Source organism: Syngnathus leptorhynchus, chromosome 1 (assembly GCF_054491065.1).
Source record: "Syngnathus leptorhynchus isolate UIUO chromosome 1, UIUO_Slep, whole genome shotgun sequence".
NCBI lineage: Eukaryota > Metazoa > Chordata > Actinopteri > Syngnathiformes > Syngnathidae > Syngnathus > Syngnathus leptorhynchus.
This window is the reverse complement of record NC_141195.1, coordinates 908,647-935,679: the sequence shown is the minus strand read 5'-3', so window position 1 is coordinate 935,679 and position 27,033 is coordinate 908,647. Positions and strand designations below refer to the sequence as shown.

Below are 27,033 nucleotides of genomic sequence, written 5' to 3'. Positions count from 1 at the left end.
TGAGAGGGATATCACATGATCATCAGCTCCCATAATCGGCGGTCTTGACTAAGTGATTGGAAAGGTCACCATGATCTCATCACTAATGGATTGAATCTTTTGAGCGAAAGGTTTCATGAACTCGTTGGCTGAGTGGAAGGACGTTTGGAGGTCAGCTGGTGGAGTGTCAGCTTTGCCACCATATCGAATAAGTATTTCGGATTGGTTTGATTGAGATGAATAATTCTCAAGAAATAATGTATTTTTGCTAAGACAAGCGCTTCTTTGTATTTCAGGAGGCTGTCACGCCATGCGTGATGGGAAACCTCAAGTTTGGTTAAACAGCATTTGCGCTCAAGCTTTCTACATAATTTTTTTAAGCTCACGTGTTTCATCCGTGAACCACGGAATCGGCTTTCTACAGCGAGTTTTAAGACGTAGAGGCGCTACAGAGTTGATGGCATTTAACAGTGTCGTGTTGAATTCATTTGTAAAATTGTCAATTGAACCAATATATGCGGGAAATACGGCAGTTGCCGGGAGCAGTAACTAAGAGAGTGCAGTCACAGTTACGGAGTTAATACTCGGGTTGCTGTAACTTTGATTGCGCTCCTGTCGTTGACAGAGACCTAAAATTTCTAATTTGATTCGATAGTGATCGGACATAACAGTCATGTATCGCAGTACTGTTATATTTGAGGTAAGAAAAAAATCTTTGAGAGCAATGTGCAAAATCTCAGAGGAAGTCTGCCATATAGAATTTCTTTGGAACTTGGTGCCATTTTTGGCATTTTATAGAGGTTTCAGAAACTCTTCTCAGAGAAGAATGGATCTTGCCATAAAATAATGCTTAAAGGTTGGCCCCAGCGATCTTTGGCCAGTGCCCCTAAGATGCTGAGCCTTCTTGTAAATAATTGCTGCTTGTCCAGCACTAATTTGTTCCAGCTCCATGTGAATGGGTTTGTCGTTGAAAAAAAAGAAAATAAAATAAAAGAACATGAGCTACCTTTAGCCAAACCTCTAATCCAGTCCAGGAAGAAAGGGTTATTTATTCATGTTCTGAACTGAAGGGTCTCATGAGAGATTTGCCTACAGCGGCAAAGAACCTTCTGATCCTGCTCTGTCTGGCTCTATCGTGCCAGTTGTTGAGTGCATTGGTCAGGTGTGTCAACACAGCGTCGTCAAAGCATGAATCATCAGACATCAATGCTGTAAGCAACTTCTCCCGAGAGCCAAACTGTCTGAAGAGGTATTTGATGACTGCCTGGATGAATCTACTGTAGCTGATCATGTCCTCGACCGCCAGTGATGCCAAGTTGACTTTGAGCACTTTGTCGGAGAGACGTTGGATTATCAGAAGCATGTCATCTGGCTGCAGAGACATACGGACCTTCTTTGGGAAGTTCTTGACCATTGTGATGATAAGCATGCTTACAAAGTTCCTGGTCACCTCTCGTAGTGAAGACTCATTGATGATGCGCTCTGGGTGGTCCTGGTCCCGTTGGTTAAATGCTGACAGGTAATTTGCTGACTCTGTTTCTGAAGTCCCCTGAGAAGTGATTGCATCAGGTTCTGAGGTCACAGTAGTGGTGATGAGAGTGTCGATGTCTTTTAATGCACCGCACACTTCATCGGCACTGGCTTTCCTCTTTCTTGGCTCCATCTCTATCCAGAGGAAAACCTGTTGCAAAAACGTCCCGACAGAATCCTCAATAATGTTTTTCATGATCTCTGAATGCAGGACTGTTTGCTGACTGCAATTTTGCGGAGATACCCTTCCTGAAAACTCTGCGGTGAAACTGGTCTGATTGGCCTTGATATAATTGTAAATTTTATCTCTCAGTTGTTTGGAGAACGTTGTGATGTGATCACTAAGTCTTTCTAGGGTTTTGGTGACTTTTGGGCCTTCCATGGGAAATTTGTCATACAAGCCCTCGACTTCATCCTGTATTCCTTCAAATTTGAAAGGGGGAGGGGTGCCGGGCATCTCCAACAAGGATCTCCCAGGATCGAATATGCTGCCACAGCTCGAGTATCGCTGAAACCCCACCAGGAAGTCGGACTCCTGCACATCTAGAGAAACAACATCTGCCATAAGTTTTTCAAACAGATTCTTTGAAAAGTCCACAAAGCTGCTTTTGTGGACGACCTCATGGCGGGGTGTGGGCTGCTCTCGAGCAGAAAAAAAGTTGATCAAGGTCTTCAAGATCAACCTCAGGTCAAAATGAGGACAGGCAGACACACTACTCTTTCTGTTAATGTTGACGACAATGTCAGACGCGGTACCATGAATGTCCGGGGAGGTGTGTGGTGGGGAACCTGACTGGGGAACCTGCAGAATTGGAATCTGTGGGTTCTGACCACTTGCGAAGGATTTCAGTCATCGCCTCTGTTGTCTCTTCCACACCAGTTTTTGATTTTGGACTGGAAGATGTCTTAGAACTCTGAGACTCTTCTGTTGCCTGAGTGCTGCTATGTTGGCGCCAGCATGGTCCCAAACACCGTGTGGTGGATTGGACACGGCCCAGGTAGGACCACAAAGCACTACAGGAGAGCCTTACCACTTTGAACAGAACCTCCAGCTTGGTGAACGTCCCTGGGACGTAAATAATGGGTACCAATGGCTCAGCATCTGTGTCAGTGGCTGAATCCAAAGTCTGACTGACCCTCTTGGAGATTTCCTCTGCAAGTAGCGAGTCCAGCTTGTTATTGTAGTTACATGGCTGCTCAGGAACACTAAGTGCTGATGCAAAGGCGGCATTCATGGTGCCATCCATGACTGGGGCCTTGCATTTGAATTTAATGTCCGGCACCCCCTGCTGGTACAGGGGCAGAATCATTTTCAGGGTGTCAGCTGAGAGTTTCTGAGCAATCTTTGTGCCCATGTCAGCCAAGATGGCCCCCGTGTCTGAGTCAAAGTCTTTGCCAGCCAGCAAACACCATTGTGCTGAAGAGATTTTGTCAAAATGTTTCATCACAATTGGGAGGACCACCTCCTGCTTGTCTGTGCATCCCGACTCCATTCTCAAACATCAAAGGTGTCCCAATGCTGGTGACAAATGATACAAATTGAAACATGACACAGCCAAACTGGCCAAAGAGGGACAGTGTTTCACCCTATGACAAAGGGACCCTTGATAGAAAATTCCAAAAATGCCTTATGATGTCAGAATGTTACTCCACCTCTCTGTGGTGGGATATTATTCCACTCTGCTTGCTGTCTGATCGATGATGTCACTTTGCTCTCCTTGTATTAAAAGTGTGGCTCTGAAAATGCTGTCTTGAAAGGTTCAATGCTTATTTTTTGATTCAAATAAAAACAAGTCACGTGCATTGGGAAAACTGAAAACCGTATCAGTGTAAAACCTTTCCTTAAGTGTTTTGAAGCCACAGAAAAATGCTTTAGTCATTATCAGGCATACTTGTATCTGAATCAGAGAGCATACAATTATTGACAGACTCTAGGTATTTACCTACCCACAGACATTCCTGTCCAGTAAACTCTCTGAGAGATGGAATGTCTTGGTCTGGTCTGGCCAGAGTGTGTTCTTTTGCAGGGCTCGCATAAAAATTGTGGAAAATGGCGTTTGCACCACAGAACACTTTGACTCTGAAAGCTTTGGGAGGGCCTTTCTGACACCAAAAGTACAGCTCTCCTACTGAAGAGAGGCAAAAAAGTTATGATATGAAATACAAAATGAATAAGAAAAGAAATATTTAAAAAGCACAATAAATACTATGCATTTCTAGATTACATTTTATTTATCTCGTCTGAGTCACTTGATTTAGCTAAAAAACGTATCATCTCAATATATATTAAATGTCACATCTCTCCAGGTCATTATCACATATTAAGAACATGTGTCTTCAAACATAATGTCCCAATATGCTTCTCTGAACCAGGTCTGAATTTCACATAAACACCAATCCCTCCTCCAATCCTATCTTTGTTTGCACATAATATCATGGGTTCAGGCACCTTTCCATTATTTAAACATCTTAATCTGATGACAACCTTATGTTGTTTTGACTTGGTTTACAAAACAATCTGTATGGTGTTGCAAATTTCCATCTGATTTACACTATATATACATTTGGTTTGTGACGTAGAGCGCCACAGCGTCACTGGAGAGATGACCTACATTTCTACATTTTTACATTCTATTGCATGTTGTTTGAGATGTCCGTTGTTGAGCAATGAAAACAAAGATGTGGAGTAAAAGTTGGTTCTTTATTGGTAAGATCTTGGGTTGTTTAATGGCGGTCAGTACACGAGGCATGGCAACAGATTCGGTACCGATGTGTATTGGTAGGTTACCGCTCCTATGTGTGTGTGTGTGTGTGTGTGTGCGTGCGTGCGTGCGTGTGTGTGCGTGCGTGCGTGCGTGCGTGCGTGCGTGTGTGTGTGTGTGTGTGTGTGTGTGTGTGTGTGCGTGTGTGTTGTGGCCGCCGTCTGTGCCCATGTGGCCACAAAGTTCTGGGTGCTGTATCCATGATTGAGCAGTTATGTTTATATAAAATAATAATAAGATTTGTACACATATGAACATAAAAAAGTACTATATGGGTTTGTCTAATTTAACAAAATACGTAAGTACGACACATTGCTGTTTCACCCTCTTCAATTCTTCTCTTTTTTGCTCCACTTTGGGAGTTTACTATTGTTGTAAATCGCGGACTGTCAATCCTTGCCATTTCAACCTCGTCACCATTCGGCCCTGAACTGCGGCTTCGTGGCTGTCTGTCTACCGTTGATCATTGGACACGTAAATATGGCTTTGGATCAAAAGGTTTGTTTGGCTTCGTGCACCACCTGCACCCTTCTCTTAGATAGGTTGTCCCTGCTAGAGGGACGTGTCCCCCAGCTTGAGCAGAGTAGCCCGATAACCGTAGATGTTGCGGACATAGATGCAGGCCCAGTTAGCATTAGCCCCAAGTGGCTCACTAACTACGATGAGCCAGGTAAGACGCATAGCCATCCCAAGCCATCTCGGTCTACTGGCTCTCGCACTTTGCTCATAGGTGACTTCATTACCCGAAACATCACGCATAAAAATACAGCCACGGTAATGTGTATCCCTGGAGGCAGAGCACCCGACATAGACTGTAATCTTAGGGAGCTGACTCGCTCGCAATAGGTCTAGTCAACAGCGTAGGTCCAACAACACTAGTTACTCGGATATAGTGATACACGTCGGCTCCACTGATTCTACGATGAGGCAATCAGAGATCACAAAGAAAAACATAGACTTGTGATCTCGCCAGAAAGATGAGTCGGCATCGAGTATTTGTCTTTGGCGCCTTGCCTGGGAGAGACACTGATGAGTTTTAGTAGATTTATTCCCCCTCAATTGATGGATGGCTGGTTTCTGTAAGAATCAGGGTCTGCATTTTATAGATAACTGGTCCTTCTTCTGGGGTCGCCCCGACCTGCTGAAGAATGAAAGCCTTCATCTTAACCGTGAAGGCGCCTTCACTCTTTCGAGGATTTATTTGAGCCATTCATGACAGGCCACTTTAGAGCAGTCTGTTAAGTTAAAGTTAACTAGCACTAGGCTAGAGTCCCATCATGCACATAGCTCCTTGTGTAGAATAGAGTGTCACAGTTTGAATAGTGCTACAGCATACATTGACACACTTACTACTGAGGAAGTAGATAAGTTCAATTACTCTGCCCTGACCAATCTCGCTGATGGCACGGTGCCTGTTCCGGATAATAGTAGGTATCTGCCAAATATTAACTATCAAATTCCTACGGTCGTATCTTCCCACCACGCTAATAAACATTTTAGAGGTAATGCCGGGCCTAGACAATACAATCTTACTTATTTTGTCCAAAAATCCTCCGATACGAACTCTGATCAACCAATTAGACTCAAACGCAGTCATATGAATATTACATCACTCCACAACAAAGCAGTACTTGTTAATGACCTCATCACAAGGAGATTGTCATTGACTTCCTGAAGGGTCACACCCACCACCTGCCGCTGACCGTCGACGGTGCTGTGGTGGAGAGAGTGAGCAGCAACAGATTCCTGGGGGTGCACATCAGTGAGGACCTCTCCTGGACCACCAACGCTGCAAGCTCAGCGCCGTCTGTGCTTTCTGCGGAAACTCAGGCGAGCAAGTGCTCCTCCTGCCATCATGACCACATTCTACCGTGGCACCGTTGAGAGCGTCCTCTCCAGTTGTATCGCTGTGTGGGGTGGTGGCTGCTCTGAGTACAACATCAAGGCCCTGCAGCGCATAGTGACCACTGCTAGTAAGATAATCGGGGCTCCACTCCCCTCCCTGAAGGACATTTACGCCTCCCGTCTCACCCGCAAGGCGACCGCGATTGTGTGTGATGTGAGTCACCCCGCTCACTCTTTGTTTGATCTTCTGCCCTCTGGGAAGAGGTACAGGAGCCTGCGCTCCCGCACCACCAGACTCACCAACAGCTTCATACTCCAAGCTGTCAGAATCCTGAACTCTCTCCCCCCTCCACCCTCGGCTGCATAACGTCCTGTACTGCTGTATGCACGCTTGCTCTATTTTGCTCCTCTTATTTGTCTATTTATTTATTTATTTATTTATTTATTTATTTATTTATTTATTTATTGTTTATTCATTTAGGTTATTTGCTTATTACTTATTCATCGCTCTTATTTATTGTTTTTACTCTTTGTGCTATTTGCTTGTATGTGTTGTGTAATGTGTCTAGGCACCGTGGGACGGTGGGGAAACGTAATTTTGATCTCCTTGTGTGTCTTAACATGGGAAGAAATTGACAATGAAGCATACTTTGACTTTGACTTTGACTTTATGGATTTCATGGTGGCCAATAATCGATTTGAATCTTTTTAGTCTGGTTTTGGAGCAAATCATTCCTCCGAGACAGCACTTGCTAAAGTGCCGAATGATCTCCTCATAGCCTCATTGGTATTATTACTCGATCTTAGTGGTGTCTTCGACACTGTAGACTTCAATATTTTATTAGAGCGCCTTAACACCTGTGTTGGTATTTCAGAGTCAGCATTTCGCTGGTTTAATTCCTATCTATCTGACAGAACCCACCGCGTGGTCCATGGCAACACGACCTTTGAGCTCAATAGCGTTACGTGTGATGTTCCGCAGGGATCAGTACTTGGACCAATACTATTTAGTATTTATATGATTCCGCTTAGGGACATAATACGTAAATACATTAATTTTCAATGTTACGCGGATGACACCCAATTACCGTTTTGGCCCAAATATAAGATGATGTTTTTTGCATTGAAATAGTACTGAAAAACACCAGCTCAGTGGCCTAGTAGTCGAGTGTCCGCCCTGAGACTGAAAGGTTGTGGGTTCATACCAAAGACTATAAAAATGGAACCCATTGCCTCCCTGCTTGGCACTCAGCATTAAGGGTTGGAATTGATCCAGATGTGTGTGTGACGATGATCATTGGGACTTTAACTTTGACTTTAAAAAGTGGGGGTCGTCTTATATTTGGGCCCTAGACATTCTCCCCATTTTCACTTGTGCGCAGCAGTAAGTTAAAGGTTGCTGGTATCGACTGAGTATGTTGCTGTAAATGTGTGCGTCTTTGACACAAAGTGAGAATATACATTTAATTGTTACTGCTGTCCATTGTTGTGCCGTTTGTCTGATCGCGGTTTGCTTCGTGTGCGCGCCGTTTGATTGACAGCTCCGGCGCGCTCCTCTAAGTTTGCCTTGCATCATACGAGTAACGTCGCCAGCAAATGTACTTTGTTCTCTCGATCGATGACTTGTTTGGTGTGTTGCTGAAAGTATTTCATTTAAGGTTTTATATTTTTTATTTTTGCCAATAATTCAGTAAACCAATCAAAACTGAACCAAATCTTTCCTCCTGTATTCTGACCGATACCCGGGGGCGAAAAGAGCATAACCATCCAAGCCAACCCCCTATACAGTCCTCAGGTTCCCCAACAATAGCGGTAGCAGTTTGCATTATTTTATTGCAATGTTTTTTTCCTTCTTCAGATTTGTTTCAAGACGGTAGTCTTCACTTCGATGGCTAATGCAGTTATCGCAGTTTAGTTGTTTTATCACAGTAGATTGGTTTATTTACATTTCAAAAACCAGAAGCCATTAATTTACATTTGTGATTAAACTTTAGTTTACATATGTAAATGTTCAGGTATTAAGATGTGATGGACAGTTTTTGCAGGATTTGAATGAGGCAAAATAACATGCTTTTTCTCTCATATATTGGTATAATCATTTGTCCATCCATCCATCCATCCATCCATCCATCCATCCATCCATCCATCCATCCATCCATCCATCCATCCATCCATCCATTTTCTGAACCGCTTTGTCCCCACGGGGGTCGCAGGCGTGCTGGAGCCTATCCCAGCCGTCATCGGGCAGCAGGCGGGGGACACCCTGAACTGGTTGCCAGCTAATCGCAGGGCACACAGAGACGAATAACCATCCGGACTTGCACTCACACCTAGGGGCAATTTGGAGAGCTCAATCGGCCTACCAAGCATGTTTTTGGGATGTGGGAGGAAACCGAGCCGCCATAATCATTTGTTTCAGATGTAATTATTTTCTGTATAAAAATTTAATTTGGTGTTGAAAAGTTTTTTTCAAACTTGAGTCTTGAAAAAGAGGGGGTCATTTTATAATCGGGGCCGTTTTATATTCGGGCCAATACGGCATTGATGCCGTTATCAATGACAAATCCGCGGGACTGTTGTAATCTTGAGTCATGGAGTTAATATTACGGCTGCTATAATTCTGAATGCGTCAGGCATGGAAACATTCCAAGCACTGGGCTGCGTTGGGAAATTATTGGAGCGGAGCGCGCTATATCACACGGACTCTCATAGTACTTTGATGCACGTGGCGTGATAAGCGCTAATGGAAAGCGGAAGGACGTATTAAGCTTAAAAAAAAGATGAGCATTGCGTCACGTAGTGCCCCACTACAGTCGTCAAGGCGACGAGATGACAACAGAGAAAGTCTATTGAAAGCAGCTAAACAAATCAAGCAAATGACACGACGGTAAGTTTTAGTTCATGTGCGTAAGTGTGTACATTTTCAATAGTTGTATCGTCATATATATAATTGTATGTATGTTTTGGAGCGTTTAATAAAGTATTTTAAAATTCTGACAGCCAGCCATACCACCGTAAAATCAATTTTTAGAGCAGTGTTGGGGTGTAAATATTGTATTTCATGAGATATCTTGTCAAATGACAACCAGAATTAGATTCTGCATGTAGATAAAGATTAAAAGAAAAAAATCATTGTCATTTTTGACTGGCACTATTTTTCATTTATCATTTTGCACGGGTTAAGGCAGTGTTTCCCAACTTTTTTCATCCACAGCACACCTTTTCATTGGAAGAAATCTCGAGGCACACCACCAACAAAAATCTGTTAGGTGTTACTCCAGCTTCTATATTAGAATAGACATTGCGAACATGCTGTAAAGATATAGTTTTATATATATATATATATATATATATATATATATATATATATATATATATATATATATATATATATATATATATATATATATATTAAACATTTCTGTTATAACATATATATATATATATATATATATATATATATATATATATATATATATATATATATATATATATAGTTGGATTTGGTCCACAATTTGGGAAGCGCGCTATCCGTTCCTCACGGCAAAAGCCATAGCCAATCACCTGTTATCCAATTTTCTCACCGCATGCTCGTTTTATTTCTTCTGTTTTAGGAAAAGGCTAAGACACCAAAACAAAATTTAGACTTACACAGGTTGGTTGAGTTCAATCACAATTCTTATTAAGAAATGTCTGTTTTCAGGAAAGATACAATATAGCGCTGGGCCTTTTGTGCGACCATGCTCAAGAGCCAAAAGTCTCCATTCAGAAAAGGCAACTTTCCAGGTTCTTTGGTCAGCTTATATTCAGTTGCACATACTAGTGTGGGCCGAGTTTCATGGGTGATGAGTCGTGGTGTGGCAAGTTCGCATGAGAGTTTGATTCCATCGGAGTGGGTGCTGGTTCGGTGAGAGCTGGTTCCGTGGGGGTGGGTGCTGATTATGGGCGATTCGGTGTGTGTGTGTGTGGGCTGTTGTTTTCCATTCCGTCTTTCGGCCATGGCGTCACCTTTGGCGGGGTTCTTAATAATAATAATAATAATAATAATAATAATAATAATAATAATAAATTTTATTTGTAAAGCGCTTTTCATAAAATAATCTCAAAGTGCTACAGAAATAAGACTAGTAATAAAAACACACAAGAAACCAGAATAAAGGCATAAAAACATAAAAGCACAGAGACGATAGGAGACATCTATGAGGAGCCGGGGAAAGCCTTGCTAAAGAGAAAAGTTTTAAGCCCCTTTTTAAAATTGTCCACAGACTGGGTTGACGTAGGTGCGCATGGAGAGAGTTCCAGATGTGGGGGCTAGCGGCACAGAAAGCGGAGTTGTGTACGGGGCAGATGGAGGAGGTTGGAGCTTTGTGACCGGAGGTTACGGGTGAATGAGTGACGAGTAAGGAGGTCTTTGAGGTATTGAGGAGCGTAACTGTAGCTGCAGAGGTGGGTGATGAGGACGATCTTGTAATGAATTCTTGATGTTATGGGAAGCCAGTGTAGGTACTGAAGAATAGGGGTGATATGGTCATGTTTGCGGATTTTCTTGGCTGTTTTCCTCCTGCCGCTCTTCCTCTGGCACTGGCAACCTTTTATCTCCAAATGTCCTTCCTGTAAACCATAAAAATCCACTTTGCCCTCTGTCGCACACCACCCATTCATCATTCTTTCAATTTTGTCATTTTGTACGGAATTATGTGAACTTTTGGGTGAGGCATCATCAATTTTCAAAGTCAAGTCAAAGTCCGCTTTATTGTCAATTTCTTCACATGTTAAGGCACACAAAGAGATCGAAATTACGTTTCCCACCGTCCCACGGTGACTAGACACAGTACACAACACTCACAATAAAATAGCACAAAGAGTAAAAACAAATAGACAAGAGCAACGAATAAGTAAGAAGCAAATAACCCCAAAAAATAAACAATAAATGAATAAATTGACAAATAAGAGCAGCAAAATGGATCAAGCGTGCCAATAGCAGACAGCCAAATCATAGCGCAAAAGAACAGGACGTCATGCAGCAGAGGGTGGAGGGGGGAGGGAATTCAGGATCCGGACAGCTTGGAGTACGAAGCTGTTTCTGAGTCTGGTGGTGCGGGAGCGCAGGCATCTGTACCTCTTCCTAGAGGGCAGAAGTACAAACAAAGAGTGAGTGGGGTGACTCACATCACACACAATCGCGGCAGCTTTGCGGGTGAGACGGGAGGCGTAAACGTCCTTCAGGGAGGTGAGTGTTCATTGCAGTGTACACTGCAGGGGCCTTCATGTTGTACTCAGAGCAGCCACCACCCCACACAGGGATACAACTGGAGAGGACGCTCTCAATGGTGCCACGGTAGAATGTGGTCATGATGGCGGGAGGAGCACTTGCTCGCCTGAGTTTCCGCAGAAAGTACAGGCGGCGCTGAGCTTTCTTCGCCAGCGACGCAGCGTTGGTGGTCAAGGAGAGGTCCTCACTGATGTGCACCCCCAGGAATCTGGTGCTGCTCACTCTCTCCACCACAGCACCGTCGACGGTCAGCGGCAGGTGGTGGGTGTGACCCTTCCGGAAGTCAATGATAATCTCCTTGGTCTTGTTGACGTTCAGCAGAAGGTTGTTGTCCAAAAGGTCGACCTCCAATCTGTAGTGAGTGTAGGTCGCAGCGCAGTCATGCGTCAGCAGGGTGAAGAGCAGCGGACTGAGCACGCAGCCTTGAGGGGCCCCCGTGCTCAGCGTGATGCTGCCGGAGACATTGTCGCCAACACGCACTACCTGAAGCCTCTGACAGAGGAAGTCCAGTAGCCAGTTGCAAAGATAGGTACTGAGACCCAACTTCTCAAGTTTGGATTTGAGACGCTGTGGAACAATGGTATTGAATGCAGAACTGAAGTCCACAAACAGCAATCTCACATACGAGATTTCTCGTTTTCTCCAGGTGGGTGAGGGCAGAGTGGAGGGCAGAGGAGACGGCATCCTCAGAGGATCGATTGGCTCGGTACGCAAACTGGAAGGGGTCTATGGTGGGGGGAAGAACAGATCTGACGTGCGCCATGACAAGCCGGTCAAAGCACTTCATGACGATGGGTGTCAGTGCCACAGGGCGGTAGTCATTGAAGCAGGAAGGAGCAGGATTTTTCGGCACAGGTATGATGGTGGCAGACTTGAAACATGACGGGACGATGGCCTCCTGCAGGGAAATGTTAAAGATGTCCGTGAAGACATCCATCAGCTTCTCAGTTACAGTCCTTCAGCGCTCAACCCGGGATGTTGTTCGGGCCCGCCGCCTAACGGGTGTTGATCGTGGCAAGCGTCCTCCTCACGCTAACAGCAGAGAGGCACAGGGGCTGCTCGTTCGGCGGGGGAAGGGTCTTCAGCGGGCAAGTGCTGTTCTGAGCGTCGAAGCGAGTAAAGAAGAGGTTTAGTTCGTTGAGCAGAGGGACGTCGCCCTCACAGCTCTGCGGCGCGGGCTTGTAGTCCGTGATGGGATGAATGCCTTGCCACAGGCTCCGAGCATCCCTGCTGTCTTGGGGTAATTGGGCGGTAATCTTGGAAGAGAATGATTTCACGCCCGCTACATCCCCAGCCCTGTAGGCTTTGTCTCTGGCCCTCAGCAGCCCGAGGACAGCCCCTGTCAGCCATGGCTTCCAGTTAGCCCGAGCGACGACGTATTTTGTGAGGGTCACATCATCAATGCACTTTGCGATGTACGAGGTCACAAGAGTCAGCATACTCCTCAATGTCCGTCCGATCGTTGCATGTGGCCGCCCGCTTAAACATTTCCCAGTCCGTAGTGCCAAAGCAGTCTCGAAGAGCATCAGAGGCCCCCTCAGGCCACACTCTAACTCGCTTGCGAACCGGCCTGGAAGTTCTCACTCTCTGTCTGTACGCGGGCGTAAGCAGAACGGTGATGTTGTCAGAAAGTCCGATGTGGGGGAGGGGGGTGGCCCTGAAAGCTCCTTTATGTGCAGTGTAGACCAGGTCCAGGAAGCTGTCACCACGAGTTGGAAAATTAACATACTGGTGAAGCTTTGGAAAGACAGACTTCAGGTCAGCATGATTAAAATCCCCAGCGAAGATGGTGAAACCGTCAGGGTGCGCCGTCTGCTGTTCACTGACAGCCCGGTACAGTTCACTTAGGGCCGTGATCCTGTCACCTCCAACGTTGGAAGACGGGATGTAGACCACAACAAGCAGAAACGCAGTAAATTCCCTTGGTAGGTAAAAAGGACGGCACTTAATGATCACAAACTCCACCAGTGGCGAGCAGTGTCTGCACACAACTACAAAGTCCCGGCACCATTCGTCGCGGATGTAGACACAGATACCTCCTACACGCGATTTTCCCCCTTTTTCAATGGCCCGGTCCGCCCGATAGCACGCTAGCCGTTCCAGTTGCACAGCAGAGTCCGGAATGTTGACAGTCAGCCAAGTTTCAGTGAACACGAGCACACAGCAGTTACTGTTGGAATATATTTCTAATTTAACATGAACGCGAGTTACTAATCTGACTCCAATTTGTGACCTTACCCAACTGCTACTCATCCAACAATATGTGCGCTCGTTCTGCAATAGAAAGGTATCAGGAAGCTGGCATTTTCACACACGAGTGGATTTATTCCTAACACACAAATCTAATACATCACCTGGGTCTCGGGTCCCTCTCAATACACCTCTGTACGCCTCTGTTGCCACCAGCAGACGTACTCTACTTCCGAGTTGCTCAGCCATTAGTTATACTACACAATATGCAAATGGCACATCAACAAAGGCATTCTGTCATTATTCTATTGGCTATGTGTATACTGCATTTAACTTTAGCTTGCTCTTATTGGTCTTTCTTCTTCTGCAGAATCATTTGCTCGCTCCTCCTGGTTGTAGTTTTCCATACAGGGTCCCCAGTTGTTATCTACCAGCTGGCCCTGTGGGTATCTTGTCCTCCTTGCTGCTCCTGGGTTATCTTGTACTCCTTGCTGCTCCTGCGTCATTGTTTGTTCTGGAATATTTCATTCGTGCACATCCTTGCCCACATATCTTATTTTGTCTCCACCGTCACACACTCAGCACTTTACAGTTTCATACTCTCATACACAGGATGTCTAATGAACTACTTTAAGATCAAACTCTTATATTCCTTTATTACTAACTGCCCGGTTCGTGGAGCTCAGCAGACGGACGTAATCCAGTTTGTTGTCCAGCGACCGAACGTTCGCCAGAAGAATGGAAGGCACGGCCAGGCGAGTTGGGAACGCCACTAGCCTGGCCCGGACGCCTCCGCGCTTGCCCCTCTTCTGCCTCCTCGCACACAGCTTCTGACGCTGCCTATCTGGGGAAGGAGTAGCGGACGAGTCCGGCGTTGATTCAGGCCGGAGTAGTCCCAGTGACTTTAATGTCCCCGTATCAAAGTTTAAAACGCCGCAAAACTCGCTCACGCCGATGTCGAGCAGAACCTGCCTGCTGTACTTGTAGCACAACGTGGTAGGAACAGATAAACACATAAAACTGTCTGACAAAAACTCATTAATTGAACAAGACACCGATCGGTTGGGACGGAGAGAGGCCGCTGCGTGTGCACGCGCCGCCATCTTGAAAGTAAAACAATTTGTTAATGTTCCCTGACTATGCAAAGTTCTTACTCATCACTTACCATGCATTTGTTTGTTTGTTCTTTTGACACATATCCTTTTTTGTTCAGCAAAAAAATTCCCTCTTTCCAGAACGTTCAGTAGTAATCCAAAGCTGGCCTCTAGCATTAATCAAAACATAAGGCATAATCAAATACTGAACATTTTTAGACGACTTTGGCAGTGACCGTGATTTAGAAAATCATCAGGCATGCATTAAACCAGGGGTGTCAAACACATTTTTTTCGCAGGCCGCATAGTCCTCATAGCTTCTTTCGGAGGGCCATTATGACTGTCAACCCAAATAAATGTATGAGCACTGAGGTCCGCTTAAATTTTGGAAAGTACATCAGGACTTCTAAATTTTTCAGCGGCCGGTCTGTCAATATAATGCGACCAGCGCGGTGCAGTTGCGTGGTCGACGATGAGCTACAGATGCGCGTTTGGCGGTGCGCTGCAGTTGCGCGATCGGACAAAAATGCGCAAATGTTTTAAAAATGTTTTCCATTATTTGTAATGAGAAAACATGATTCAGAATTCGAATGATTCACTAATCGAACAGCCTTCTGGAACGGATTGTGTTCGAAAACAGACGCTCCACTGTGTGTGTGTGTGTGTGTGTGTGTGTGTGTGTGTGTGTGTGTGTGTGTGTGTGTATATTCATCCATCCATCCATTATCTGAACCGCTTAGTCCCCACGGGGGTCGCGGGCATGCTGGAGCCTATCCCAGCCGTCATCGGGCAGTAGGCGGGGGACACCCTGAACTGGTTGCCAGCCAATCGCAGGGCACACAGAGACAAACAACCATTCGCACTCGCACTCACACTCACACCTAGGGACAATTTGGAGTGCTCAATCGTCCTATGTTTTTGGGATGTGGGAGGAAACCGGAGTGCCCGGAGAAAACCCACGCGGACACGGGGAGAATATGCAAACTCCACACAGGGAGGGCCGGAGGTGGAATCGAACCCGCACCCTCCTAACTGTGAGGCAGACGTGCTACCCAGTGCATGACCGAGCCGCGTGTGTGTGTGTGTGTGTGTGTGTGTGTGTGTGTATGTGTGTGTGTGTGTGTGTATATATATATATATATATATATATATATATATATATATATATATATATATATATAAAGTCATTCCAGAACATAGGTCACATTAACCATAAAATGCACAGTAACGTGAAAAAAAAACCACATAAGTCGCTCTGGAGTATAGGTTGCATTTTGGGGGATATTTATTCGACTAAATCCAACACCGAGAACAGACAGGTTAAACAATAGGTATGCTAATGTGACATAAACCCAAACGAAGAGCTGAGAACGGGCCTGACGTAACATTCAGAGTTATTCTAATAATTATTACATAAATAACACGTTTATAAAACAATCTGTGTCACTCCAATTCATTAAATCCATCGATCGTCCTTTATGTAAACAATGCCGTGTATGCGCCGCGCCGCTGACATCGGACTCATCGTGAGTTGCATTTCTAATTATTCCACAGACCCATATAACGATATTTAAAGTATATAAATAATAACTATCATATTACAACAATATTATCAAACCATCTGTGTCACTCCAAATCATTAAGTCCATCGATCAAATTCCTCGTCTTTTGTCAACAATGCCGCGCGTGCGCCCTGACGTCAGCCTCGTCGTTATTCCACATATCTAGTATATAACTATATTGTAGCGTTAACAAAGTACAAGCAAACACGTGGGTTTGGTAAACGGCTCTTTATTTAACAAAACAAGAGTTCAACGAGCCAACAACTACTGAACAGTAACGATTGAAACATATACAAGTTGCTACACGAAATAAAATATATCAAATAACTATAACATAAATAGTTCACCGCCACACGGCCCCAAGCACCGGGCGTCGACTTCCAGGCGTGCGGCGGCGTGGCCTTCCATCCCCAGAGGTGGCATTTCCAGCCACGGAGGTGGAAGAGAGCTCCATAGAATAGGACCGGGCGTGCGTAAAAGCCAAGTCCGAGCCCCATCCACCGTCCCCGGACAGCCACCTGGCCGAGCACCAGCCCCCGACTTCCATCCATGGAGGTGAAAGAGAGCTCCGTAGAGTAGGACCGGGCGTAAAAGCCATAATAGTTTTTCAAACCTTCTGTGTCACTCCAAATCATTAAATCCTTCAAACTCTTCGTCCTCCGTGTCACTTGTAAACAAAGCCGCTAATGATGCCGGTAGTACGTGGGGCCCTTCGTCATCTTCGTCATTCTGTGATCGAATCTTTGTCCTTTATGGAAACAACCGCCGCGCCGCTGATGTCACTTGAAATTCAAATTACAGCAATCCCTTGCTACATTGCGGTTCGTTTATCGTGGTTTGCGGTTAAAATGCGACTTATAGTCAGAAAATACGGTATATGATTTCTTTTTGTCTCACTGAATGAGCAGTCATCACTTGCAGTTCAAAAAACACTGCATTTGTAATAAGAAACAAAGAGTTGAATTAATTTCCATTATATTTTATGAACCTTTATGGAAATATTCATTGGAATGGAAACGCATGAACATTTGAACTCTAGTTTTCTTGTATAAGAACAGGAGTTGATCCACATCCATATTTATTGTTTATTTATTTGGGTTATTTGCTTATTACTTATTCATCGCTCTTGTGTTGTGTAATGTGTCTAGTCACCGTGGGACGGTGGGAAACGTAATTTCGATCTCTTTGTGTGTCTTAACGTGAAGAAATTGACAATAAAGCTGACTGACTTTGACTTTGATGCTCAGATGAGAGTGTGCTGCTTTGTGCAGTGATGATGTCTCCTGCAGTCGAAAAAACTCGTTCTGGAGCAACACTGGTGCCTGGAACACACAGGTACCTCTTGGCAAGCCTGGAAATAAGAGAAAATTGTACTGCATTCCTTGCCCACCAGTCAAGAGGGTCCCCAGAGAGACGGAGAGCTGAAGTACTAGTACAGTTCTTGAGCTCTGGCATAGGCAGATCGGGGCTGTGGCTGCCTTTTGGCTTGAGTGAAGTGCTTCCCCAGCAGATCTTCCAACAGGGAAGATGACAAAGCTGGGTCCTCTTCCACTGCAACAGGTGTTTGTTCCTCGTCCTCTTGCTCATTTTGCTGTAGGTAAACAAATAAGGAGGAAAACGTGTAAACAAAAAGGCTCAAAGGTTTATCACAACTTCATTGTTAAATTGACATTTGATACAAATGATTGAATTTGATATTGAATTATGTACAAAATAAATACATGTTATAATGTGCAGAATATGCACAGAGTAACACTTTACAGGGAATATTATAAAATACAACATGATAAAAATTGCAGAATTACCTGGAGTTGTGCAGCAGCCTCAACAGCCACTCTGTCATAGGTCTCCTCTCCGTCCTCCGACAGGAAGGGCAGGATTTTAAACCGAGGGTCAAGGGCAGCAGCTATCTGAAGAGTTTGCTTATCCTGCTCGCTGCTTTATCTCTTGCTGAGATCCTCGTGTTTGGCTCTCTTTATTTCCCTGACCAGTGGAGACATCCCAGGACTGTCCTTTCTCATTGAGGAGTTTAGCTTGCAGAGGAGCAATAAGAGAAATGGTGGGGCTTCTATCTGTTGACATGACGGTTGTTGCTTGAGGGCTGCTATGATATCCTCAGCATTTGTGACATCAGCCTCACTGAGTGTACATAGGTCTTTCTCTGATGTACTCACTTGAGGGGAGAGGTGTGGCGGTGATGGCAGGCTGCTGCTCCAAAAAACTGCTCACCATCTCAAAGGCACTATTCCTTCTAGTACAGCAGTCTACCTTCAGTTTGTGCTTGGGGATGTTAAGCAGCTTTTGGTTCTCTTCAAGCTGATGTGCACCAACTGTGCGACGTGGAAAAAAAGTGCAGATGTGTCTCACTTGGCACCTTCAGGGAACGTTGAGCTGCCAGGTTCAGCGTGTGGGCGTAGCATTTCAGATGGCTGAAGTTACCCAGCTGGGCAGCGACAACCACATTAGCTGCGTTGTCTGTAACTAGAACAACTTCTTTTTTTGCGATGTTCCATTCATTTAAAGCAATGCTTAACAGCTCAGCCATATTAGCACCCATGTGGCTTTCATGCATTGCTCTTGTTTGAAGCACGTGTGCTTTCAGCTCCCACTCATCGGTTATGAAATGCGCAGTTCGGGTAACAAATGACTCGGTGGCTACAGACGTCCACGCATCACATGTAACGGCGACTCAGTCTGCATTCAACAGCGATGGTGTTATTTCTGCTTTAGTCTGCTTGTAGAGTGCCGGCAAGGCTGTGTTGCTGAAATAGCGTCGGGATGTGATGACGTACCTCGGCTCCGTTGCCTCCATCATTCTCCGAAATCCCCGATTCTCTACAACAGAGCACGGTTGCAAACCCATTGCAATGAAATCCGCGATGCCTTTCGTAATTAGCTTGGCCTTTTGCGATGTGTTTGGCAGAGCGACCTCAATTGTTCTCTGGCTGCTAGTAGCAACAGCAGCAGTTGGCTTTCCCACCTCCTCTGTAGGGTAGAATTGTGCTGTGTGACTTCTCATATTTGTTGTGTTGCCAAAGTATTTTATTTTAGTGCGACAAAGCTTGCATACAACGGAGCTTTTGTCCAATTCATTTATTCGGCTAACATTGTCCATCCATCCATCCATCCATCCATCCATCCATCCATCCATCCATCCATCCATCCATCCATCCATCCATCCATCCATCCATCCATCCATCTTCTTTCGCTTATCCGGGGTCAGGTCACGGGGGCAGCAGCTTTAGGAGGGACTCCCAGACTTCCCTCTCCCCAGCCACTTCATCCAGCTCACCCCGGGGATCCCAAGGCATTCCCAGGCCAGCCGAGAGACATAGTCTCTCCAGCACGTCCTGGGTCGTCCCCGGGGTTTCCTACCGGTGGGACATGCCCGGAACACCTCCCCAGGGAGGCCTCCAGGCGGCATGCTGATGAGATGCCGAGCCACCTCATCTGGCTCCTCTCAACGTGGAGGAGCAGCGGCTCTAGTCTGAGTCTCTCCCAGATGACCGGGCTTCTCACCCTATCTCTAAGGGAGAGCCTGGACACCCTGCGGAGGAAACTCATTTCGGCCGCTTGTATCCTAGATCTCGTTCTTTCGGTCACGACCCATTGCTCGTGACCATAGGTGAGGGTAGGACCGGTAAATCGAGAGTTTTGCCATTTTGCTCAGCTCTCTCTTCACCACAACAGACCGGTACAGAGTACACATTACTGCCGACACTGCACCGATCCGCCTGTCGATCTCGCGCTCCATCCTGCCCTCAGTCGTGAACAAGACCCCAAGATACTTGAACTCCTCCACTTGGGGCAGGATCTCATACCGGATCCGAAGAGGGCATTTCACCCTTTTCCGACCGAGGACCATGGACTCGGATTTGGAGGTGCTGACCCTCATCCCGACCGCTTCACACTCAGCTGCAAACTGCTCCAGTGAGAGCTGGAGATCACGGCCTGAAGAAGACAACAGCACCACGTCATCAGCAAAAAGCAGTGACGCGATGCTGAGGTCCCCAAACCGGACCCCCTCAACGCCTCGGCTGCTCCTAGAAATTCTGTCCATAAAAATTATGAACAGAATCTGTGACAAAGGGCAGCCTTGGCGGAGTCCAACCCTCACTGGGAACGAATCCGACTTACTGCCGGAAATGCGGACCAGACTCTGGCATCGGTGATAAAGGGACCGAACCACCCTTATTAGTTGGCTCAGCACCCCGTACTCCCGAAGCACCTTCCACAGAACCTCCCGAGGGACACGGTCGAACGCCTTCTCCAAGTCCACAAAACACATGTGGACTGGTTGGGCGAACTCGCATGCACCCTCGAGGATCCTGCCGAGGGTGTAGAGCTGGTCCTCTGTTCCACGGCCAGGACGAAAGCCACACTGCTCCTTCTGAATCCGAGGCTCGACCTCCCGACGGATCCTCCTCTCCAGCACCCCTGAATATACTTTACCTGGGAGGCTGAGGAGTGTGATTCCCCTGTAATTGGAACACACCCTCCGGTCCCCCTTCTTAAAGAGGGGAACCGCCACCCCAGTCTGCCAATCCAGAGGCACCGTCCCCAATGTCCATGCAATGCTGTAGAGGCGTGTCAGCCATGACAGCCCCACAACATCCAGAGCCTTTAAAAACTCCGGCCGGATCTCATCCACCCCCAAGGCCCTGCCACCGAGGAGTTTTTTAACTACCTCAGTGACTTCGACCTCCGAGATTGGAGAGTCCGCCTCAGAGTCTTCAGGCCCTGCTTCCACAATGGAAGGCTTGTCGGTGGAATTGAGGAAGTATTCCCCCCACCGACTCACGACGTCCCGAGTCGAGGTCAGCAGCACACCATCTCCACTGTAAACAGTGTTGACCGTGCACTGCTTCCCCCTCCTGAGACGCCGGATGGTGGACCAGAATTTCCTCGAAGCCGTCCGGAAGTCATTCTCCATGGCCTCGCCAAACTCCTCCCACGCCCGGGTTTTTGCCTCAGCAACCACCGAAGCCGGATTCCGCTTGGCCATCCGGTATCCGTCATCTGCCTCCGGAGTCCCGCAGGCCAAAACGGCCCGATAGGACTCCTTCTTCAGCTTGATGGCATCCCTTACCGCCGGTGTCCACCAGCGGGTCCGCGGATTACCGCCACGACAGGCACCAACAACCTTACGGCCACAGCTCCGGTCGGCTGCCTCAACAATGGAGGTGCGGAACATGGTCCACTCGGACTCAATGTCCCCCGGCTCCCCCGGGACGTGGGAAAAGCTCTGGTGGAGGTGGGAGTTGAAGCTCTTCCTGACACGGGATTCTGCCAAACGTTCCCAGCAGACCCTCTCACAGTACATTTGGGTCTGCCAGATCGGACCGGCATCTTCCCCACCATCGGAGCCAACCCACCACCAGGTGGTGATCAGTTGATAGCTCCGCCCCTCTCCTCACCCGAGTGTCCAAAACATGTGGCCGCAAATCCGATGACACGATTACAAAGTCGATCAACGAACTGCGGCCTAGGGTGTCCTTGTGCCAAGTGCACACATGGACACCCTTATGCTTGAACATGGTGTTCATTATAGAAAATCCATGTCGAGTACAGAAGTCCAACAATAGAACACCGCTCGAGTTCAGAGGGGGGGGCCGTTCCTTCCAATCACGCCCTTCCAGGTCTCACTGTCATTGGCTACGTGAGCATTGAAGTCACGCAGTAGAACGATGGAGTCCCCAGAAGGAGCGCTCTCCAGCACTTCCTCCAGGGACTCCAAAAAGGGTGGGTACTCTGAGCTGCCGTTCCGTGCATAGACATAAACAACAGTCATGACCCGTCCCTCCACTCGAAGGCGGAGGGAGGCTACCCTCTCGCTCACCAGGGTGAACCCCAATGTGCAGGCGCCCAGCCTGGGGGCAATAAGTATGCCAACACCTGCTTGACACCTCTCACCGTGGGCAACTCCAGAGTGGAAGAGAGTCCATCCCCCCTCGAGAGGGCTTGTACCAGAGCCCAAACTATGTGTGGAGGCAAGTCCGACTATGTATAGTCGGAACCTTTCTGCCTCACACACCAGCTCGGGCTCCTTTCCAGCCAGAGAGGTGACATTCCATGTCCCTAGAGCCAGCCTCTGCAGCCGGGGATCGGACTGCCAAGGTCCCCGCCTTTGGCCGCCGCCCAGCTCACTTTGCACTCGACCCCTTTGGCCCCTCCTACAGGTGGTGAGCCCATGGGAAGGGGGACCTACGTTTTCTTTTCGGGCTATGTACGGCCGGACCCCATGGGCGAAGGCCTGGCCACCAGGCGCTCGCCTTCGAGCCCCACCCCCAGGCCTGGCTCTAGAGAGGGGCCCCGGTGACCCGCGTCTCGGCGAGGGAAAACTGAGTCCATTTTTGTTTCTCATCATAAGGGGCTTTGGTGAGCCGTGCTTTGTCTGGCCCCCTCTTTTTCAAGACAAGTTTGAAAAAATATTTTTTGAACACCAAATTTATTTTTGATAGAGAAAATAATTACAGTAAATCTGAAACAAATGATTATAACAACGTATTCAAGAGAAAAATAATGATATTTTGCCTCATTCAAATCATGCAAAAACTGTCTTTCACATCTTAATATCTGAACATTTAAATATGTAAAATAAAGTGCAATCACATTTGTAAATGAATGGCTTCAGGTTTTTGAAATGTAAATAAACCAATCTACTGTGATAAAAGAACAAAATCACAATAACTACATTAACCACCAAAGTGAAGTCTAACTGTAACTGTCGTCTTTAATCCAATCAGAATAAGGAAAAACATTGCAAAAAAATAATGCAAACTGCTTTCGCTATTGTTGGGGAGCCTGAGGACTGTATAGGGGGTTGGCTCGGATGGGTATGCTGTTTTCGCCCCCGGGTGTTCGTCAGAACACAGGAGGGAAAACGTGGTTCAGTTTTGATTGCTTTACTGAATTATTGGCAAAAAAGTAACAGGCACTGTGGCTCATAGGGGTATAAAGGCAAATTGGCAAAAGGGTTTTATTGTGTGAAGCGTGTGAAGGGTGTGTGTGGTTTGTGGGGTGTGCGTGTGTGGTTCTGCAAGAGACAGACGAACAAACTGGATTCAATTGAAGTTGGGAAATACAATGATTTGAAAAACCTTTTCAACCTATATTCAATTGAATACACTACAAAGACAACATATTTAATGCTCAAACTCAAACTTTATTTTATTTTAACTTAGAATTTCATGGCTGCAATACGTGCAGTAGAAGTTGGGAAAGGGCATGTTTACCACTTTGTTACATCACCTTTCCTTTTAATAACACTCAATAAACATTTTGGAAGAGAGGAGACTAATTCTCTTAGCTTCTCATGTGGAATTCTTTCCCATTCTTGCTTGATGAACCACTTCAGTTGTCCGGGGTCATCCCTGTCGTACTTTACGATTAATAATGCGCCACACATTTCCAATGGGAGACAGGTCTTGACTGCAAGCGGGCCAGGGGAGAACCTGGACTCTTTTACTTCGAAGCCACGCTGTTGTAACACGTGCACAATGTGGCTTGGCATTATCTTGCTGAAATAAGCAGCGGCGTCCATGAAAATGACGTCGCTTGGATGGCCGCATATGTTGCTCCAAAATCTGCATTTATGTTGCCTTCACAGAAATGTAAGTCACCCATGCCATAGGAACCAACGCACCCCCATACCATCACAGATGCTGGCTTTTGAACTTTGTCTTCATAACAGTCCGGATGGTCCTCTTCCTGTTTGGTCCAGAGGACACGACGTCCAGTGTTTCCAAAAACAATTTGAAAAGTGGACTCATCAGATCACAAAATACTTTTCCATTGTGCATCAGTCCATTTTACATGAGCTCGGGCCCAGAGAACCCGGCGGCGTTTCTGGATGTTGCATAGTAGAGTTTTAACCCGCACTTACTGATGTAGTGACGAAATGTATTTACTGACAGTGGTTTTCTGAAGATTTCTTGAGCCCATTTGGCGATATCCTTTACACGCTCATGTCGGTTTTTAAGGCAGTGGTCATTAGTCTTGGTTTCCAGCTGTGGCGCTTACGTGCAGTGATTTCACCAGATTCTCTGAACCTTTTAATATTATGGACCGTAGATGTAGAAATCCCTAACTTCCTTGCAATTTTGCTTTGAGAAATGTTGTTCTTTAACTGTTCAACTATCTGCGCACGCAGTTGTGGACAAAGTGGTGAACCTCGCCCCATCCTTGCTTGTGAATGACTGAGCATGTTTGGGGAGGCTCCTTTTATACCCAATCATGGTACCCACTTGTTCCCAATTTGCCTGATCACATGTGGGATGTTCCAAATAGGTGTTTGATGAGCTTTACTCAGCTTTCTCAGAATTTTTTACCACCTTTCCCAACTTATACTGCAGGGGTCCCCATCCCCTGGTCCATGGACTAGTACCGGTCCGTGGGTCACTTGGTACCGGGCTGATGAGCCGCACAGGACAAAATAAAAAGAAATATATATATATATATATATATATATATATATATATATATATATATATATATATATATATATATATATATATATATATATATATATATATATATATATATATATATATATATATATATTCCCAGTCGAGCGTGCAAAGCTATAAATGAGTAAGAATTTATTTAGAAAAATATAAAAATGTTGGCAATTCTCTCCCAATTACATCGTCGTTGTGTCTCTTGACACAAGACGCTCGTCTCAGTCACGTGACGTCACCCCAGTCGAGCCCGCGAGGGAAGCAAAAATGAAGAAGAAACAGAGAAGTTTGGAAAGCTTCTTCGGAAAGGGGAAAAAGCCCAATGAGGAGACTGAAGAAGAAGAGACTACCACTTCTAAGAAAATGAAAGCTGCATTTAAAAGAACATTTCTGGAGTCAGACTTAAAATATGGATTTATCACCACAGGTGACTCTGACACGCCAAGCCCACTCTGCATAATATTCGGCGACAGGCTCGCTAACGAGGCAATGAAGCCTTCAAAAGTGCTCCGGCACATGGAGACCAATCCTCCTGCATTAATAGACAAACCTTAACCACTTCTGGTGTCATTGTTACCGATTACGCCTAGATGAGACCGGCTCGTTTCTGAGGAACAAGCTCGGCCGCTCCCATTAATTCAACGTAATGGTGAGTTTTATATTTATCTGATTTATATTTGTTTTTATGCCAGTCGTATCATTTTATTTCATCGTATTTATATATTTATTGTATTATTTATATAAATTATTTATTTATTATTTATTTATTTAATTATTTATATAAATGCTAGTCCACAAAAATATTTCTGACGCGTAATCGGTCCGAGGCGCAAAAAAGATTGGGGACCACTGTTCTACCGGACGTGTTACAGCTATGAAATTCTAAGTTAATTATTATTTGGGAAAAACAATTTAATCAGTTTGAACATGAAATATGTTGTCTTTGTAGTGTATTCAACTGAATATATGGGTTGAGAAGGATTTTCAAATCGCTGTATTTTGTTTTTATTAAACCGAATCCGGTTTGTGTGTGTGTAATATATATATATATATATATATATATATATATATATATATATATAGAGAGAGATAGATAGGCAGATAGATGGCTAGATAGATAGATAGATAGATAGATAGATTTCTATAGATATAGATAGATAGATTTCTATAGATATAGATAGATAGATTTCTATAGATATAGATAGATAGATTTCTATAGATATAGATAGATATTTTTCTATAGATATAGATAGATATTTTTCTATAGATATATTTTTAAAAAAAGGTTTAGACAGTGTAAGGAATAAACTACGGAAAGTGATTGTGATTTAAATCCAAACTAATCAACTTGACTTTGTTAATTGTTTTAGACTAGCTTTATAAATATTGCAACAATCCGAACAAAGTCACTTTTAAAGACACTGCTATTTTGGCATGGCAGCTGAGTGGTGATCACAGTCAAGGTGTCACGACTTGACTGTGTATTTTATATTGGTGAAAATGAACAATCCAGGTTCTCCGGTTGAACTACATACTGGGATTTCAATCAGTACGCAAACGTCGTCAGAGCGCCACTGTTATCAAAAGCACACAGCAGCAAACTAAATATGTGCCGACGAACGCAACATGAAATCCCAAGATTCTCTGATTAGCCACGCATGCGCGATTAGCAAGTAGATGCCCAGGCCTTGCACTGACCAGTGGTTTGGCAATCCTATTTATGATGTGCTCCCTAATTAATATTGGACAATTTCCCACGGCTCAAACGAATATCTCACGGCGTGCCACGGCACAGTGGTTGGGAAACACTGTGTTAAGGTTCTGAACTATTACAAAGTAATATTTTGGCTTCACGAGGCGGACAGCTAATGTAGATAAATGTCAACAGAGTTTTGGGCAAGGCGGCCATTTTGGTGACGCTCTCGAAGGGAAAACAAGTCAAGCCCCAATAGACATAACCACACACTTTGAAGTGATGGAGACGCTGGTGGAGTCCAGTAATGAGGAGCAAGCAGAAAATGAAGATGCGCAGGCGGGAGAAGATGATGATGTCTTGGCTGTGTGTGATTTCCTGTAAGTGACCACTCACGTCCTGTCAGGTACAGGTCCAGATTTTTCACCTACCAGGGCAAAACAGGACCTGACCAATATATAGGGAAAATAATTTATAAATCAATTTTACAATATAAAATAAAATGTGGGAGGCATGGTGGAGCACTGGTTAAGCATGTCCGCCTCTCAGTGCAGAGGTTGTGGGTTCGATTCTGGCTCTGGCCTTCCTGTGTGGATTTGGATGTTCTACCTGTGCCTGCATGGGTTTCCTCTCACATTCCAAAGTCT

General features: G+C 45.5%; 2 protein-coding genes and 1 pseudogene across 5 annotated transcripts in view; 2 read left to right on the top strand and 1 right to left on the bottom strand.

Moving 5' to 3' along the window:
- Positions 1 to 1,027: 1,027 nt before the first annotated feature.
- Positions 1,028 to 3,002, bottom strand: LOC147061372 (uncharacterized). Its single transcript, XM_085918704.1, is given in 2 exon segments — positions 1,028 to 2,317; positions 2,319 to 3,002. Coding segments are annotated over 2 exon segments (1,974 nt in total).
- A 1,749-nt stretch (positions 3,003 to 4,751) lies between these two features.
- On the top strand, positions 4,752 to 5,487 carry LOC147061371 (uncharacterized; annotated as a pseudogene).
- A 3,451-nt stretch (positions 5,488 to 8,938) lies between these two features.
- Positions 8,939 to 27,033, top strand: part of drc7 (dynein regulatory complex subunit 7) — a 106,714-nt gene continuing 88,619 nt past the window's right edge. Inside the window, exons 1-2 of one of the 4 annotated variants that reach the window (XM_085909015.1) lie at positions 8,939 to 9,003; positions 26,582 to 26,766. In XM_085909015.1, the coding sequence (XP_085765141.1) occupies positions 26,669 to 26,766 (98 nt within the window). In that variant the 5' untranslated portion in view covers positions 8,939 to 9,003; positions 26,582 to 26,668. Of the gene's footprint in view, positions 9,004 to 24,979; positions 25,343 to 26,581; positions 26,767 to 27,033 lie in introns of those variants that run through there. The other 3 variants (XM_085908946.1, XM_085909101.1, XM_085909197.1) reach the window with 3 other exon arrangements.